At 43.8% G+C, this 14315-nt stretch overlaps 2 protein-coding genes across 11 annotated transcripts in view; both read left to right on the forward strand.

The window, feature by feature from the left end:
* Positions 1–2275, forward strand: part of LOC114861005 (caskin-2-like) — a 40745-nt gene extending 38470 nt beyond the window's left edge. For all 9 annotated transcript variants that reach the window (XM_029159959.3, XM_029159960.3, XM_029159961.3 and 6 more), the window contains 2 exons: positions 5–296; positions 407–2275. In XM_029159959.3, the coding sequence (XP_029015792.1) occupies positions 5–296; positions 407–503 (389 nt within the window). In that variant the 3' untranslated portion in view covers positions 504–2275. The remainder of the gene's footprint in view (positions 1–4; positions 297–406) is intronic.
* Positions 2276–4684: 2409 nt separating this feature from the next.
* On the forward strand, positions 4685–13226 carry mvp (major vault protein). 2 transcript variants are annotated; one of them, XM_029159966.3, is made up of 17 exons: positions 4685–4849; positions 6071–6227; positions 6900–7095; positions 7213–7336; positions 7452–7583; positions 7785–7879; positions 8327–8563; positions 8666–8791; positions 9789–9998; positions 10089–10324; positions 10397–10594; positions 10763–10904; positions 11007–11218; positions 11477–11593; positions 11837–11963; positions 12070–12258; positions 12338–13226. In XM_029159966.3, the coding sequence occupies exons 2-17, from the start codon at positions 6079–6081 to the stop codon at positions 12467–12469; spliced, it is 2622 nt and encodes an 873-aa protein (XP_029015799.1). In that variant the 5' UTR covers positions 4685–4849; positions 6071–6078; the 3' UTR covers positions 12470–13226. The 2 variants fall into 2 exon arrangements, with proteins under 2 accessions (XP_029015799.1, XP_040927857.1); XM_041071923.2 differs by lacking the exon at positions 4685–4849 and adding an exon at positions 5014–5044.
* Positions 13227–14315: the final 1089 nt, after the last annotated feature.

Raw genomic sequence — 14315 nt, forward strand, 5'->3', positions numbered from 1 at the left:
TCAGCTCCTGGACTCTCCTCTCCAGCTGTCACGGTCAGTGTGGTTCAAAGTGTGGCCTTCGCTTCTCCGTCCTCCCCATCCCATGGGCCCCTGGTTCCGAAGACTGCATCAGCCCCACAGAGCCCCGCGAGGACAGCAGTGAGGCCTCAAGTGTGTGTGGTGGGTCCAGGACTTGTTCCAGAGTCGCACTGTGGAACTGCAGTGGTTCAACAGAGACTGGATCAGACGAGCACGTCGCTAGAAGCAGCGCTGATAGCTGTTGAGAGAAAGCTGAACCTGGAGGAAAACGTAGCTGGGTGAGGCATCAGTCAGGACTCAGACGTTTGTTAGATCAGTAATTGAGAGGAGCCTGACGCTTTTAATCGTTTTATGTCAATATTTATGATCTCTGTTCTTTTCCCACCAGGGGAGCAAACACAGTGAAGTCTGCAGGGACGATTCTGGACGACATTGGCAATATGTTCGATGACCTGGCCGACCAGCTGGACGCTATGTTGGACTAAAGGTTTTAAATAACAAAAACATTAGCCACCTCCAACCTCAGGAAACAAAACAGACGGAGATAAAGGGGGAGAAGAACGTGTAGAAATGGACATATTTGTGTGGATCTACCCCCGGACTCACCACAGGATGGAGACGGACACTTACCAGCCTGAATAACAGCACTTATTCTCCACTGTGCTTCCTCTTTGTTCCTTCCTCATGTTTTTAACTTCAACAGTGATTTTAGTATTGATGAATTTCTTTTGACTAAAGCACAATATGTTTTGACCTGATAGTACAAAAGCTGGATGAGCGGTATGTTATCTGCCACTGGAAACTCTGGCGCAAATGACTGATACTATCAAGTTTTGTCAAATGAAATGCAACATTCTTACACACCACACAGAGCTGAAGGAGTGATGTCACTTCCTGTACAGCCTCTGTCCACTAGCCTAAAAAGAGGCTCTCACTGAGAGTTGTTTTATTTCTATCTTGGTGTCAAAGCTTATTTTTGCTGTTTAATTTACAACAAATGAGATTTTTATAGGAATTAAAACATTTGAGGTTTTAAAGCTGCTATAGTTTAATACTGAATAACACTAATACTTATTTGATGGTGTAATGCACAGGGATGCGTCAGATTTCATTTACCCATAGCTCTTTGACACCTTGTAGTGTCTTTAAGCTTAGTTTTACTGTTTTGGAAATGCCATGGAAAAACCAAGTGAACACAATCAGAACATATGAGCAGAGTGAGCAGCTAAAGAAGTTGGTAGAGACCAAAACCTACAGGACATATATGTATATTAATCATTTCATGCTGAACCTGACAGGCAGTTATTATAGGTGTTTTAAACAAAACTCACATTTTATTGTCATCTATTCACAAGAACCATGTTTTGACTAACCTGATTAACTTACTGTTCCTCATATAATAAGTTGCATTGCCAGGAAAATAACACCAACAGTCAACAACCATAAGGATGAAGCTATGTCACAAATAACATGTTAAAGCTCATGTAAAGGCCGAAGTTTTAGTTATTACTGTTATTAGAGTTCATTTCAAATGTATCTTTGTGATATTTAAAAAAAACATGTTGTTTTATACCAAGTGATCTCAGCCTTGTGTAGTCAGTCTTCCACTGTGTACGGTGCCAGTGTGTTGTTGTTTGTCTTTCTACAACCTTGTGTGTTTTTGAAGCTACAGAAGCCTGTTTAAGTGCTAAGTAGTGATGTTATGCAAAGGGAAGAGATGCATGTTGAGCTCATTTCACTTATAGAGTAAGTCAGTGTACAGTGACACACGGCATGTGACATGTCAGTAATATACAGTACATAATATTTTTTATATTGATTTTAGCCAAATAGTATTTAAATTAGTTATCTAAATATGTATATTGTACACTTGGGGTATATACATACATATGGGGTATATTCAGGAGGAGATACTCAACCAAAGGTTTTTGTATAAATTCTCCACATATTTTCACAAACCTTTTCTTTAAAAAAATTATGAATGCTGAGCTATTATCCTTCTTGTATTGCAAGATGTTTATGTAATGTTATTTTGGTGTCTAGCCTGCAGTGCATGGATAAAGTCCATTATTAGCATGCCGCAGCTCTACCTGATGTGTCTGATTTGTAAAATGTCTGCGGTGCGACTTGTCCTATGATCGTGGGGCCTTGTGTGAATGTGATGCTCGTGTTTGGACTTTTAACGCACGGATTCCTCTGTCCTACAGTGTAAAGGATTTAAAAAGCTCAATTTAAGAGAATTAAAAATGTTACAATATGTAGGAATGAAGACTTAGGTTTTTATGTGTGAGTGACTCTTCCATAACAGATTGTAGACAAAACAGACTGTGGACCAGGTTAACTTACGACATTAATGTCTGCTCCACACCACAGGGAGCAGAGACGGATGTACTAACCATTATGTCTGTCTGTCCAGTGGACAAAAAGTAAGTACAGTACGAGACTTTGATTAGTATGTAATAGAAAAACTAAGAAAGAAATATAGTTAATACTAGGTACATTTTATATAGTACACCTAAACTACAGTTCATGATACACATACAGTAGGTTTTCCCAAAACAGACTGAATTAAGATTTTGAACATATTTATTGTGTGGTTACAAACTAAGTATGAATTTTTGATTTGTTAGAAAATGTATCAAATGTGTAAGATTAACCACCTTTCTTCATCATTTTTAGGTTTAGAGGGAGATGAGGAGAGGAGGTTGGAGGCCAAACAAGCCTGAATCAGCTCCTCCTGTATGTAAATATTACCAATTTGTTGTGATCTTCAGTCATCTGTTCTTGTGTTTGTCTTAGTCTGTAGCTTGATGAGCCCCTTTGTATTACATTCAAATTTAATGTGGACCTGAATGAATCTTCTTTCTTGCCGATGGGACGAGGACAGGCCTAAATCAGCTGCTGTTGTTTGTAAATATGAATTTGTCTCATGTTTTTTTTACAGATTTATTATAATCATCTGCTGTTACAGAATATTACCAACTTAAACACTTTACTTCTAAACATGTTGTGCAGCCTGTTACAGGCACAATAGTAGTTCGATACTGTAAATTTAAGAGAAGCATTTTATGTGTTAACTGAATGATGAAAGCAACTGCTGCACTGTATAACTACTACTGCAACTACTGCACTATATACAGTATAAAGACTTTATATTGTATTGTATACCTGTAGAGTTGTCTGACCCCAAGTGAAAACAGCTTTACAAAAAATTGTCAGGAGAGTAAACCTTTACAGTAAAACCATAATGGACATATCGAAAACTATTACTTACAGTAGCTCAAAACAGGTGCAGGAATCATGATTGTGTCTAAGAGGATCAGTCACAAAGACTCTGACTTTGATGTCAAAGCTGGGGGATACTGTTACAGTACGTAAAACAGATCAGGAACTTTTACTAACGTCATAATTTCTGATATGATTTTAATAGATTATCAATATACAGCAATTACAGTGAATGTTTTCCATTTGATTTCATTTTTTGTCATCAAAACAGTCCACTCATACTGTAGATCTTTATGTAAACGTACACAGTGCCTCGCTGGGTGGAGCCAAGCTGCTCCTCCTTGCCCTGAGGAAGCACTCTCGTCTCTCTCCGCCTCTCAGCCACAGCAGTCACAGCCTGCAGGGACTGGTATAGTGGCATGTACAGTACATACACTACAAGACAATGCCAAAAGAGAAAGCACTACAGCATTTGAAGATCACTAAAAGGGCAGGGACCAACTCTCAAGTCACTCTATCTTTCATATGTTGTTTTAACCTGTACTGTAAGTTTTTTTTTTATTCTGTGGTTACGCTATGTCACTTGGTAAACAATTTTACGGCAAACAGGTTTACTCTACAGAGACTGACCAAAAGCATTGTTTATTGAAAGACTGTGTATCACTTGTGCTACTGGTCTGATTGCTGGTGTTTGAGACAGAAAAGGTTAGACCTGGAGAAGACATTACGAATAACAAAAGTATACAAAATCAATTATACAGAAACATTATATTTACTTACCTTCCCATGCGGAGATGACAAAACCCCTCCGTGTTGGGAGTTCAGGAACGACATCCACATCATGCCGCACTATAATATAACACTCAAGTACCGACTGCACCATCAATCCAACTTTAATGACTTAGTATAAACAGTAATTAACTTACCTGCACTTATAATGTCTGTGAAGCTGATATAACAGTTTTAGTAATAGTTTTCACTTGCATTGTTGAATGTGTTTGTTAAACTCTTTTAAAATAATGTAGGTAACTTTCAACAAGTACAAAGCAACCTCAGCCTATAACAGCTGTGTGCATTTAAAAAGTAACTTTAGGCTTTAAGGGAATTAAAACCTGTATTAAAACTGGTTAAAGCATAATTAGAAGTTTTCAAAACAACTCAAAACTTCACGGAGGGTCATAACTAAAAATGTACTGAAAATAAGTATGATCTGTGGGGAAAAATTAACTTCAGATTCAATTCGCTCTACAGTGTCTGATGTCTCAAGAGAGTTCAATCAGTTAAATATCAATAGTTTACGTTTATATAATGTGCAGTATGTGGCATTTTATTGTTTGAATTGAGAAACCATGTTGACATTATGGTAAACAGGTCGGTCCATTATATAATAAAAAAGATGTCCAAAGGATCCTAAACGGAGCTCATCGGAATGACGTAGCGGCAGCAGTCGGGAAATGACCCGACAGGCGGGTTCCGGGATCTCAACAACCTCAGCTGTTCTTCCAATAAACACCGGCTACGCCCCACGCCCTCCTCCATGTTTAACCCCCCCTCCAGTTTCCGCATAGTGAGTCCGCGGAGTCTGAGTAGCCGCCTGCCTCTCGAGGTAAGTACCGATTCAGTGCGTCGCCAGCAGAATTCCACCCTGAAAACGCAACATTTAAAAGTCGCTCGCAGCGTGGCAAACGTATATGCGTGGTAGCAGGCCGTGCAGTGGATTCTGTAGTAACCAGACCTAGACTTCAGATCGGCATAGCAGCATTACACTGAGGAGCTTCATATGTCATGATGTGTACCAGACGTGCGTTGTGTTTATTACCAGGAAGTTGGGTCGTTGGTCGTTACTAGGCCGTCACCAGCCTGTCACCAGGCCTGTTGTGTGCGCAAGGCATGACTAGTAGATACAAGTTAATTATTAAATATTAAATATAGAATTTAGCTCATAGACGAGACAGATCATTTTTCTTAAAGGTGTCTCAGAGCGTCTTGGAATAACAGCCAAGTGCGTTGCTGTGGGAGTTCCAGATTATGAGGATCAAAACAGAAGCTTGACTTCTTTGTCTACTCAGGTTTTTCTTTATGTCGCATTGAATCATGAAGGGAAATAAAACCCAAAACCTGTCTAGTGCAGAGTTTTAGGCTGAATTTTATATCCAGCAAACTGGATATAAAATCATCCAGAAACTTCTTGTATTACCTGTTCCAGATTGTCGCTCATGTTGTGTACTGGACAGGAGATAAGTTAAAGAACCCTGATTGATACACATTCCTTTAAAAGCATTTGGACAACGTCTGTTCTGTTGGTATGGTATAGAATTACAACCCGACTTTATCCAAATTATATCCTAATAAGATTCAAATGATTCTGCATCTGTTGAGTCTGTGTCAGTTAATACTTTGTACACATGTGGCAGAAATCCATTATTTTGCAGACTTTGGTCTTTGTAAAATCTTGTGTAACAGGTGTGTCTTTGAGCATGCCTAAGGTTTACAACAGGGTGTGTTTGTTCTATACATACATCTGTTAATTCAGTAGTGTCATTTGTCTTTCAGCATTTGTATGGTTTACCTTTGCCACACATGAGGATAAATCTGTGTTTGCACAGTTTACTTATGAATATCTGTACTTTAAGGCAGGTCTGAGTCACTGTTAACCTCTGAGCTCAGAGCTAGGTGTGATCCTGTAAGATCTCCTCTTGCGTTTCTTTTTCACGTACTGTAGATGGTAACTGTGAACACTACAATACTTGCTGTAGAAACCGCTGTAGGAAAAATGAATGGCCTGATAACAGATGCTGACGCTGCCTCTCCTCTCTGCTTATCTTAGCTGAAAACATGTCTAACCTAGGAGGAAACCAGTTTGAGGTGGGGGCATCCATCATTCGGATCCCACCCCATCACTACATCCATGTACTGGACCAGAACACCAACATTGCCCGGGTGGAGATTGGACCACTCACATACATCCGCCAAGACAATGAAAGGTCAGAGTCTGACCTTTGACCTCTGACGTCTTTTATTTAAACAGTCAGTTACTTTGTGTTAGTCCAACCAATCAGTGGCATGTTACGCATAGCTGCAGCTTCATGAAGTGTAAATATGTAGCTGTGCTGTTTTTATTTATTATTAATTAAAAAAACACTCATTTCCCAAAAGACGGCGATTCGTTATGATTCTTATTGCTGTGTGAATGAAATGTGCAGTCATGGGGTCACCATGCTGATTAGTGTTAATCTACAGGGAAGTGTGCCTTTTTTATTAAGCTGATGATTGGATCAGTGTGTTATCAGTGTGTTCATGCAGGCTCTGATCTCTATGTAAATAAATAGATTTCCTTTAAGAGCTGATTGTGCCCTTGCTCTATGTCTTTTATTCTACATCAGCAGAAAACTGGCTGACAGTCTTTTTATTTAAGTGGGAGTTGACTTGATCGATTTGACTGCAATTCACCATCTCTTGTACACAGCAAAGAGACCTAAGTTATTGCAATTGTTGTTGAGTTGTCTTAATGTACAGCACTTTTAAGCCCACAGACATTAACGCTATTGGAAAACTGTGAGAATATGGGATATATGATCTATGATGAATATATGAGAAATGTGAAAATAGGCCAAATTATTGCCAACCCTAACATAAATCCGTGTTTGCCCTCCCAGAGTGCTCTTTTCTCCAGTTCGTATGATCATGGTGCCACCGCGTCATTACTGTGTGGTGCTCAACCCTGTGGCCCGGGATGATGACGGCCAGGCCCTCTTTGACCAGTTGGGTCAGGCTAAGCTTCGCCATGCTGATCTGGAGATCCGCCTGGCACAGGATCCATTCCCTCTGTACCCTGGAGAGGAGATCCAAGAGGTCTGTCTAGGCCTGGCTGCTAGCATGTGGAAATTACCTACTTATTTGTAATGGAAATAAGTGAAACAGTTGACAGCGGTTTCAAGATATATTTTACTTCCTGTATTCGTTTCCCAGGACGTGACTCCCCTGCAGATTGTGTATCCAGACACGGCTCTGCGTCTGCAGGCTCTGCTGGACTTTGAGGAACAGGGAGGAGAGAAACGAGTGGCTGGAGACGAGTGGCTGTTTGAGGGACCAGGTACGGTTTCATAGAACACTAAACAGTAATATTTAATATGAAAAAAGGATATTTGCTGTTTGATAAGAACAATAATTGAAAGGCCTTTTGGAGATTTAACGAGTGGCCCTTGCAGGGACCTACATCCCCAGGAAGGAGGTGACTGTGTTGGAGACCATCAAGGCCACAGTGATCACAGAGAACCAGGCCATCAGGCTGAGAGCTCGCAAGGAAGGCGTGGACAGAGGAGGCGTCCACAGAGTCACAGGTAACGCTCCTGGTGTGGTTGTAGGACTTTTCAGTGGCTGTAACGTTACAGTACTGCTTTAATCTATCTGCCAAGAAATGGTCAGAAACGGGAATAGTTTGATGAATAATTAAAATATTGCAGGGGCCAAAAACCTAGTGAACGTTTCTACCATTTTTCTTAAAAAAATGCATCAATAAATAATTTGTTTGTGTTGTTCAGGGGAGGAGTGGATGGTCAGCAAGGTGGGAGCGTACCTGCCAGGTGCCCATGAAGAGGTCCTTGACATTGTGAATGCTTTCATCCTGACTGACAAGGTGATCAAAGCCTTCATGCTCCGGGTCCTTGTCTGTGGTCCTGTTTTAGCTCTTCTCAGTTTTCATCATCAATACAATAAGTCTACAGAGGCAAAGACAGTGGGAGAAAATGCACAGCAGAGTTTTCTGAGCTAAGTGAATGAAGTTGAAACCTGATCCAGTTTGACAGTGACACCCAGATACTCTCGTCCACACAGCAGCTGTTCAGTACAACTGGTTTTACAGGTTTATTGTTTTGCAAAGATGATTCTGTGATGTCATCTTCATTAATATTGTCAAGATCATCAAACATCACATTGTGTAGCAATGACTTCTGGAAATTGCAACTTTCCAAGTGGTGAGAGACCTCTGTGTTTTTCTGAGACCTCTGTCGGGGCTCAGTGTGTTAACCCCACAGACACACAGATTGTACAGTATGTATCAATTCTGTCCCTGTTTGATTTTTAGAAAGCACTTCACGTTCGCGCTCTGCGGCCTTTCAAAGATGCCGGTGGGAGGAATCGCCGCACAGGGGAGGAGTGGCTGGTCACCGTTGCAGACAGGGAGGCTCACATCCCGTCTGTGTCAGAGGAGGTGGTGGGGGTGGTGGACGTGACCACTCTGAGCAGCAGGCAGTACTGTGTGGTCCTGGACCCGGTCGGAGTGGAGGGGAAACCGCAGCTGGGCCAGAAGAGGGTGGTGAAGGTGAGGAGAAGCTTTCGCTTTCCATCTGAGACCAGATGAGGAATCAAATGCTTCAGTTTAATGTGGCGTTAACCCCCCCCCCCCCCCTTTTCTACTCTACAGGGTGAGCGTTCATTTTTCCTGCAGCCCGGGGAGCACCTTGAAAACGGCATCCAGGACGTGTACGTGCTGTCAGAGGAGGAAGGCCTGGTTCTGAGAGCCGTGGAGGCCTTCACCGACAAAGACGAGGTGAGCCGCTCTTTGTCCTGGTCACGCTGCCGGTTATCGTGGTAACGCTAAACCTTGATGAAGAGGAAAAATGTTAGAGCAGATGAAATCTGTTTGCACAACACCGGAACAAACTCTGGTAGATTTCCTGGCAAAGCCAAACCTTGTAGGTGCAGTCAATCATAATGCTTGGCAGCCATTATCAGACAGCTGTAAACGGGCCAAAGACTCTTTGCACCTGGAGGTAGTAGCGCATAAAAACGAGCTTTTAATTCTAATAAAACACAAATGGACTTCATGCTGCAGCAGCCAGGTCCAACCTTGCAACCAGTTTACCTGCTTTGATTTTCTTTCCTTTTCTGTCTTAACTGTGATATTTTTTTCATTCTCTGCGTAGGAAGGAATGAAGTGAAGGGAGGAGCCCACGTAACCTTTAGTCTACTCAGACTCACTAGATTTATATGCTTATTTGTGAAGCTGGACTTGTGAAACTAGACCAGTGGCATGTAATCTACTATTAGTTGACTTGGTGGAGGGTGCGGCGTGTGAAAGACAAACAGCAGGTTATGGCGGATCTGGAATGGGTTAGGGTGCTCCCCCTCCCTGACTGGTTCCTAGAATCACTAGTTGTTAAGGGTGAGGTTGGACACGCTGGGTATGCATGTACAGTACAGTACATGTAAGACTTCAGCAATCACCAAAGAAATGTCACCACGTACTGTACAAGTGGAAATGCAATGTTAAGAAAGTGTCCCTCACTGCTCCAGTTCTTCCATTAAGTATCTTCTTCTTTTCTCTTCTTTCATTATTTGCATCACATCCCATCTTTATTCCCATTTTTATTATTACACCCTGCCCACCACATTTATACTTTTGTGTCATTTGGCTTTCATTTTGCTCTCAGTGGCTCTCTCCAATCCCCTCTCCCCCTCTCCCCCCCTCTCCTCCACCACTCCAGTGCGTCCAGTTAACCCTGCTCTCCCTCCTCCTCATCTCTCTCTCCCGTTCTCTCTGCCAGCCCCAGGAGGAAGAGGACCCAGAGGAGGGCACGGTGCACGAGACCAAGCGTTCCAGGAGCGGCATCCTCCGTCGTCCTGGGGACCGCTGGATGCTGCGGGGCCCGATCGAGTACGTCCCACCCGCCACGGTGGAGGTGGTGCTGAGGCGCCAGGCCATCCCACTGGACGAGAATGAGGGAATCTACGTGAGGGACATAAAAACTGGAAAGGTAAAAGTCATGGGGCGCTGTAGTCGCGCTGAACACATGGTTCTGAGGAGTTAGCGAGGCGATGGGTCAGCGTGTGCTGCCGTGTTTCAGGTGCGTGCCGTGATCGGCCACACCTACATGCTGACTCAGTATGAGGAGCTGTGGCAGAAGACGCTGCCTCCCAACGTGGAGGCCCTCCTGTCATCTCTCGTCGACCCTCTGGCCGAACGTTCAACCCGGAGGATGCCTGCATGCCCGGAGCCGAGGGACATGACCAAGGTGGTCTCCTACAGGGTCCCCCACAACGCTGCCGTCCAGGTTTATGACTACAAGGAGAAGAGAGCCAGGTGGGGGTCAGGCTTTGTGTTTCGGTGGAGGCTTTAAAGGGGCCGGCTGATGTGGTGGAGGCATGTGTGCAGGGTGGTGTTTGGACCGGAGATGGTGATGCTGGGACCCGATGAGCAGTTCACCGTGTTGTCCCTTTCTGGAGACAAACCTAAGAGGCCCAACGTGATCAAGGCCGTCTGCCTGCTGTTGGGCCCAGACTTCTTCACGGACATCATCACCATTGAGACGGCCGACCACGCCCGGCTGCAGCTCCAGCTCTCCTACAACTGGTAACCACACACTGATCACGTGCAAGCACCAGAACCAGACGTTCTGTGTTTTGGGAAGCAGTTTATTTTACTTAAAAACAGTCTGCTGTGTATTGAGATTTTTTTTATCTTACTAAATTTACCGTCTATGACTCAAATTCTTCATTGTCTTCTTTTTTTTCCCTCCAGGCACTTTGACGTAAAGTCTGCAGACGCTGCTGATGCAGCGGCTCTGTTCTCAGTTCCCGACTTCGTTGGTGATGCCTCTAAAGCCATCGCCTCTCGTGTCAGAGGAGCTGTTGCATCTGTGCAGTTTGATGATTTCCACAAGGTTTGAAATTCACGAGGAGTCTGGCATATTTGTCACGTTGTTACTGTTATCGGTGGAGTTCTCTAAATAAGACATGCAACCCGGCGTCTTCCTTGTACGCAGAACTCCAATCGCATCATCTGCTCGGCCGTGTTTGGCTTCGATGAGAAGCTGGCGGTTCGCTCCCATCTGCGCTTCCCCCAGAACAACTTGGTGATCAGCAGTGTGGACATCCAGTCTGTGGAGCCCGTGGACCAGAGGACACGGGACGCTCTGCAAAAGAGTGTCCAGCTCGCCATCGAGATCACCACCAACTCCCAGGAGGCTGCTGCCCGGTCTGACACACACATATGTCTTATCTTTGAAGTTGTTCATTAAAGCATTAGTTTCAGTAGCATTCAGTCATCCCATTATACAGCCGATTGGAGTGAATAGCACCAACACACACACAGTCACAGTTTTCACCAGAGTCATCTAATTTAAAGGCGTCCAGATCCAGTGCCACTAGAAATCCTAGTTTTAGCAGTGGATGTGGATTTTTAGGAAATTGTGTCTCGTCGCCCAGTCTCTTGAAATTGTCTGTGCTTGCGCAGGCATGAGGCAGCGCGTCTGGAACAGGAGGCTCGAGGAAAACTGGAGAGGCAGAAGATCACGGACCAGGCTGAGGCTGAGAAAGCCAGGAAGGAGCTGCTGGAGCTGGAGGCTCTCAGGTGAATCTGACTCTGTTTTTTTTGTATTCTAAAGTACTCTGCAGGGTGTTAACGTGTTAACCCTGTGTGTGTGTGTGTGTGTGTGTGTGTGTGTGTGTGTGTGTGTGTGTGTGTGTGTGTGTGTGTGTGTGTGTGTGTGTGTGTGTGTGTGTGTGTGTGTGTGTGTGTGTGTGTGTGTGTGTGTCTGTGTGTGTCTGTGTGTGTCTGTGTGTGTCTGTGTGTGTCTGTGTGTGTGTCTGTTAGTGCTGCTGTGGAGAGCACAGGAGCTGCTAAGGCTGAAGCTCAGTCTCGTGCAGAGGCAGCTCGTATTCAGGGAGAAGCGGCTGTCAACGAGGCCAAGCTGAAAACTGAAGCTCAGAAGATTGAGGCTGTATGTTATATTTTTGAGTTCACTGAATTCTACAAACAGGATACATTTATTTTTGTGCTGTTGTTTGATTGAGCTGACGTGTACAGTAACTGAACACACTGTGTAGGACGCAGAGCTGCTGCGGCTGTCAAAGGCCCGTGAGCAGGAGCTGAACTATAAGAAGGAGATGGATCGTCTGGAGGTGGAGAAGCAGGAGCGACTGGCTCAGATTGAGAGCCACCGATTCAGTCAGCTGGTGGAGAGTCTGGGCAGCGACACACTGAAGGAGATCGCCAGAGCCGGGCCCGAGCTGCAGGTACGGTACCGGTGAGGGGAAACTTGAAAACCAGCGATGTCCTGATGGTTTTGAATTGAATGGAAAATGTGTCCTCCAGGTGAAGATGCTCCAGGCCCTGGGGTTGAAGTCCACCCTCATCACGGACGGATCGTCGCCCATTAACCTCTTCACCACTGCCAACGGCCTGCTGGGGGCGCTGCAGGGACCAGGACAGGGCCAGGACCAGTGAGGGAGAGGGGGGAACATGTGTCCTGAAGTAAACCTCGCCCCATGCCTGTTATGCTGCACAGTTTGTTCAGGTCACAACACAAGCCTTTACTCGTTCAGATAGTTGATCCTGAACATATAAAAAACAGTTTATATCCAAAGATGTTTGCCTTTGTCACTGTGGACGTTCTAATACTCAACTGACTTCATACCAAGATTAGTGTCTTTAAAATGATCTCGTCCCACTCGGATGCAGCTCTCTCCTCTGCTCCGTCACGTATCGCTGGCGGTGAGAAGATGGATGACACCACCGTGCCTGAAATACCTACCGTTTTCATCACTGTGTCTCCGTTCCGCACACAGTGATGACTCGGCGTTGTGATTTACTCTGCACTGCGTCCCCGTGATTCATAGTCTCTGACTAATCGGTGGCTAGGTTTTGTTTAATATGCTGCAAATCCTGCCGTCACCGCAGGCATTTTGAAACGGATGCAAATAAACTCCCATCAGACTAGCGTAAAGGAGCTTTTTGCTTCTGTTTGTCTGCACTTTAGCTCTTCAGAAGAAACGAGGTTCAGAGGTTTGCTTCTGGACACAGGCTTGCAATAAATGTTTTACCAATCAATACAAACCTCCACAGTTCAGTTTTTGCTTGGTTTAAAAAAGTGTTTTTTTTAAACTATGGTTGGGGCTTGCCTGTCTTTTTCCCGCTTCAGATGCTGTTAGAGGTACGTCACATAGGCCTTGTCCTCAGCCATTAAAGTGCTGCTGCTGTCCCATGTTGTCGTCTGTGTGGTTTTTAACTTCAAAAGAGATAAATCAGACTTTTAAGAAGTCAAAACACAAAAATGTATGAAATGATTAATAGGCTGCAGCAAACTAAAGAATTTTTGATCATGTGAACATTTTAACGTTTATTTCCAGCTTCTTACTCATTTGCTTTTTTTGCACTAACTAGTGTGAACCAGCAGGAGTCGCCAGTTCACTAATGCTCCAGATTTAGTGCTTTCTAAGAGACAGTTTCCATCAATACAACTTGTTTTACGTAAAGGAAGAATGAGGAACATATCTCTGGGTTTATCTGTCTGCAGAGAACTAACACCAGAACAATAGAGATTACAATAGGAAGGCAAATACATCACAGACAATATTTCAAATGTTCAGCCTTATAGTTTTCAGAAAATATTTATTGCCTGTCCCGAGACGTCAACATGTTACAGAAGAGCTGAAAGTGTATTTTTATACCGTTTTTCTTTTTTTCTTAAGCCAGACAAATAGAACCATTTCATCTGGCACAGACATAGGTCAAGGTCACACTGACTTTATATATGAAGGCAATTTTGTGAAGTACAATCATCTGCTTGAATTAATTCACTCATAGATAAACTGTTTTCATGCATCAATCAGTTACGTCCCAAACTGATCTTCTAATTACTTTCGAAGGGTACAAACTCTGTGTGTGTAATAAATAGATTTAGCATCAGTCACCTAACGGCTTCTTGGAGTGGACCGTTTTAATGCGCATGCACAGGTTTCATCCTCGGCCGTTATCCCAGGGAACATCAGGGCGAAGCGGTCTGCAGCCGAGCTGATGCAGATCATGCAGAAAAGGTGGCTCCTCCTTAATTCAATCCATCGATTGGATGATTCAGTCAGTGGAGGTTAATGAAATCCCTCAAGCTTGACTGTAATTCTCTCCAGCTGTCTCCTCTTCGGACTTTCTCCTCTTTATCTTCTCTACACGTCAGTCATCTGCTGGGATTCAACCTCTGGTGAATTTTTTGTTTTTGGGGAAAACAGCAGCCACTAGAGTGATAATCAGCCTCCTGCTTCCTGTTTATTCTTAAAGATGCTGTGAATTAGTTATA

This window comes from Betta splendens, chromosome 8 (assembly GCF_900634795.4).
Source record: "Betta splendens chromosome 8, fBetSpl5.4, whole genome shotgun sequence".
NCBI classification, from domain to species: domain Eukaryota; kingdom Metazoa; phylum Chordata; class Actinopteri; order Anabantiformes; family Osphronemidae; genus Betta; species Betta splendens.

Coding starts and splice junctions, on each gene's coding strand:
- mvp (XM_041071923.2), top strand. Junction 10,595..10,762: donor CTCCAGCTCTCCTACAACTG/GTAACCACACAC, acceptor TTTTCCCTCCAG/GCACTTTGACGTAAAGTCTG. Junction 11,964..12,069: donor AAGCTCAGAAGATTGAGGCT/GTATGTTATATT, acceptor CACACTGTGTAG/GACGCAGAGCTGCTGCGGCT.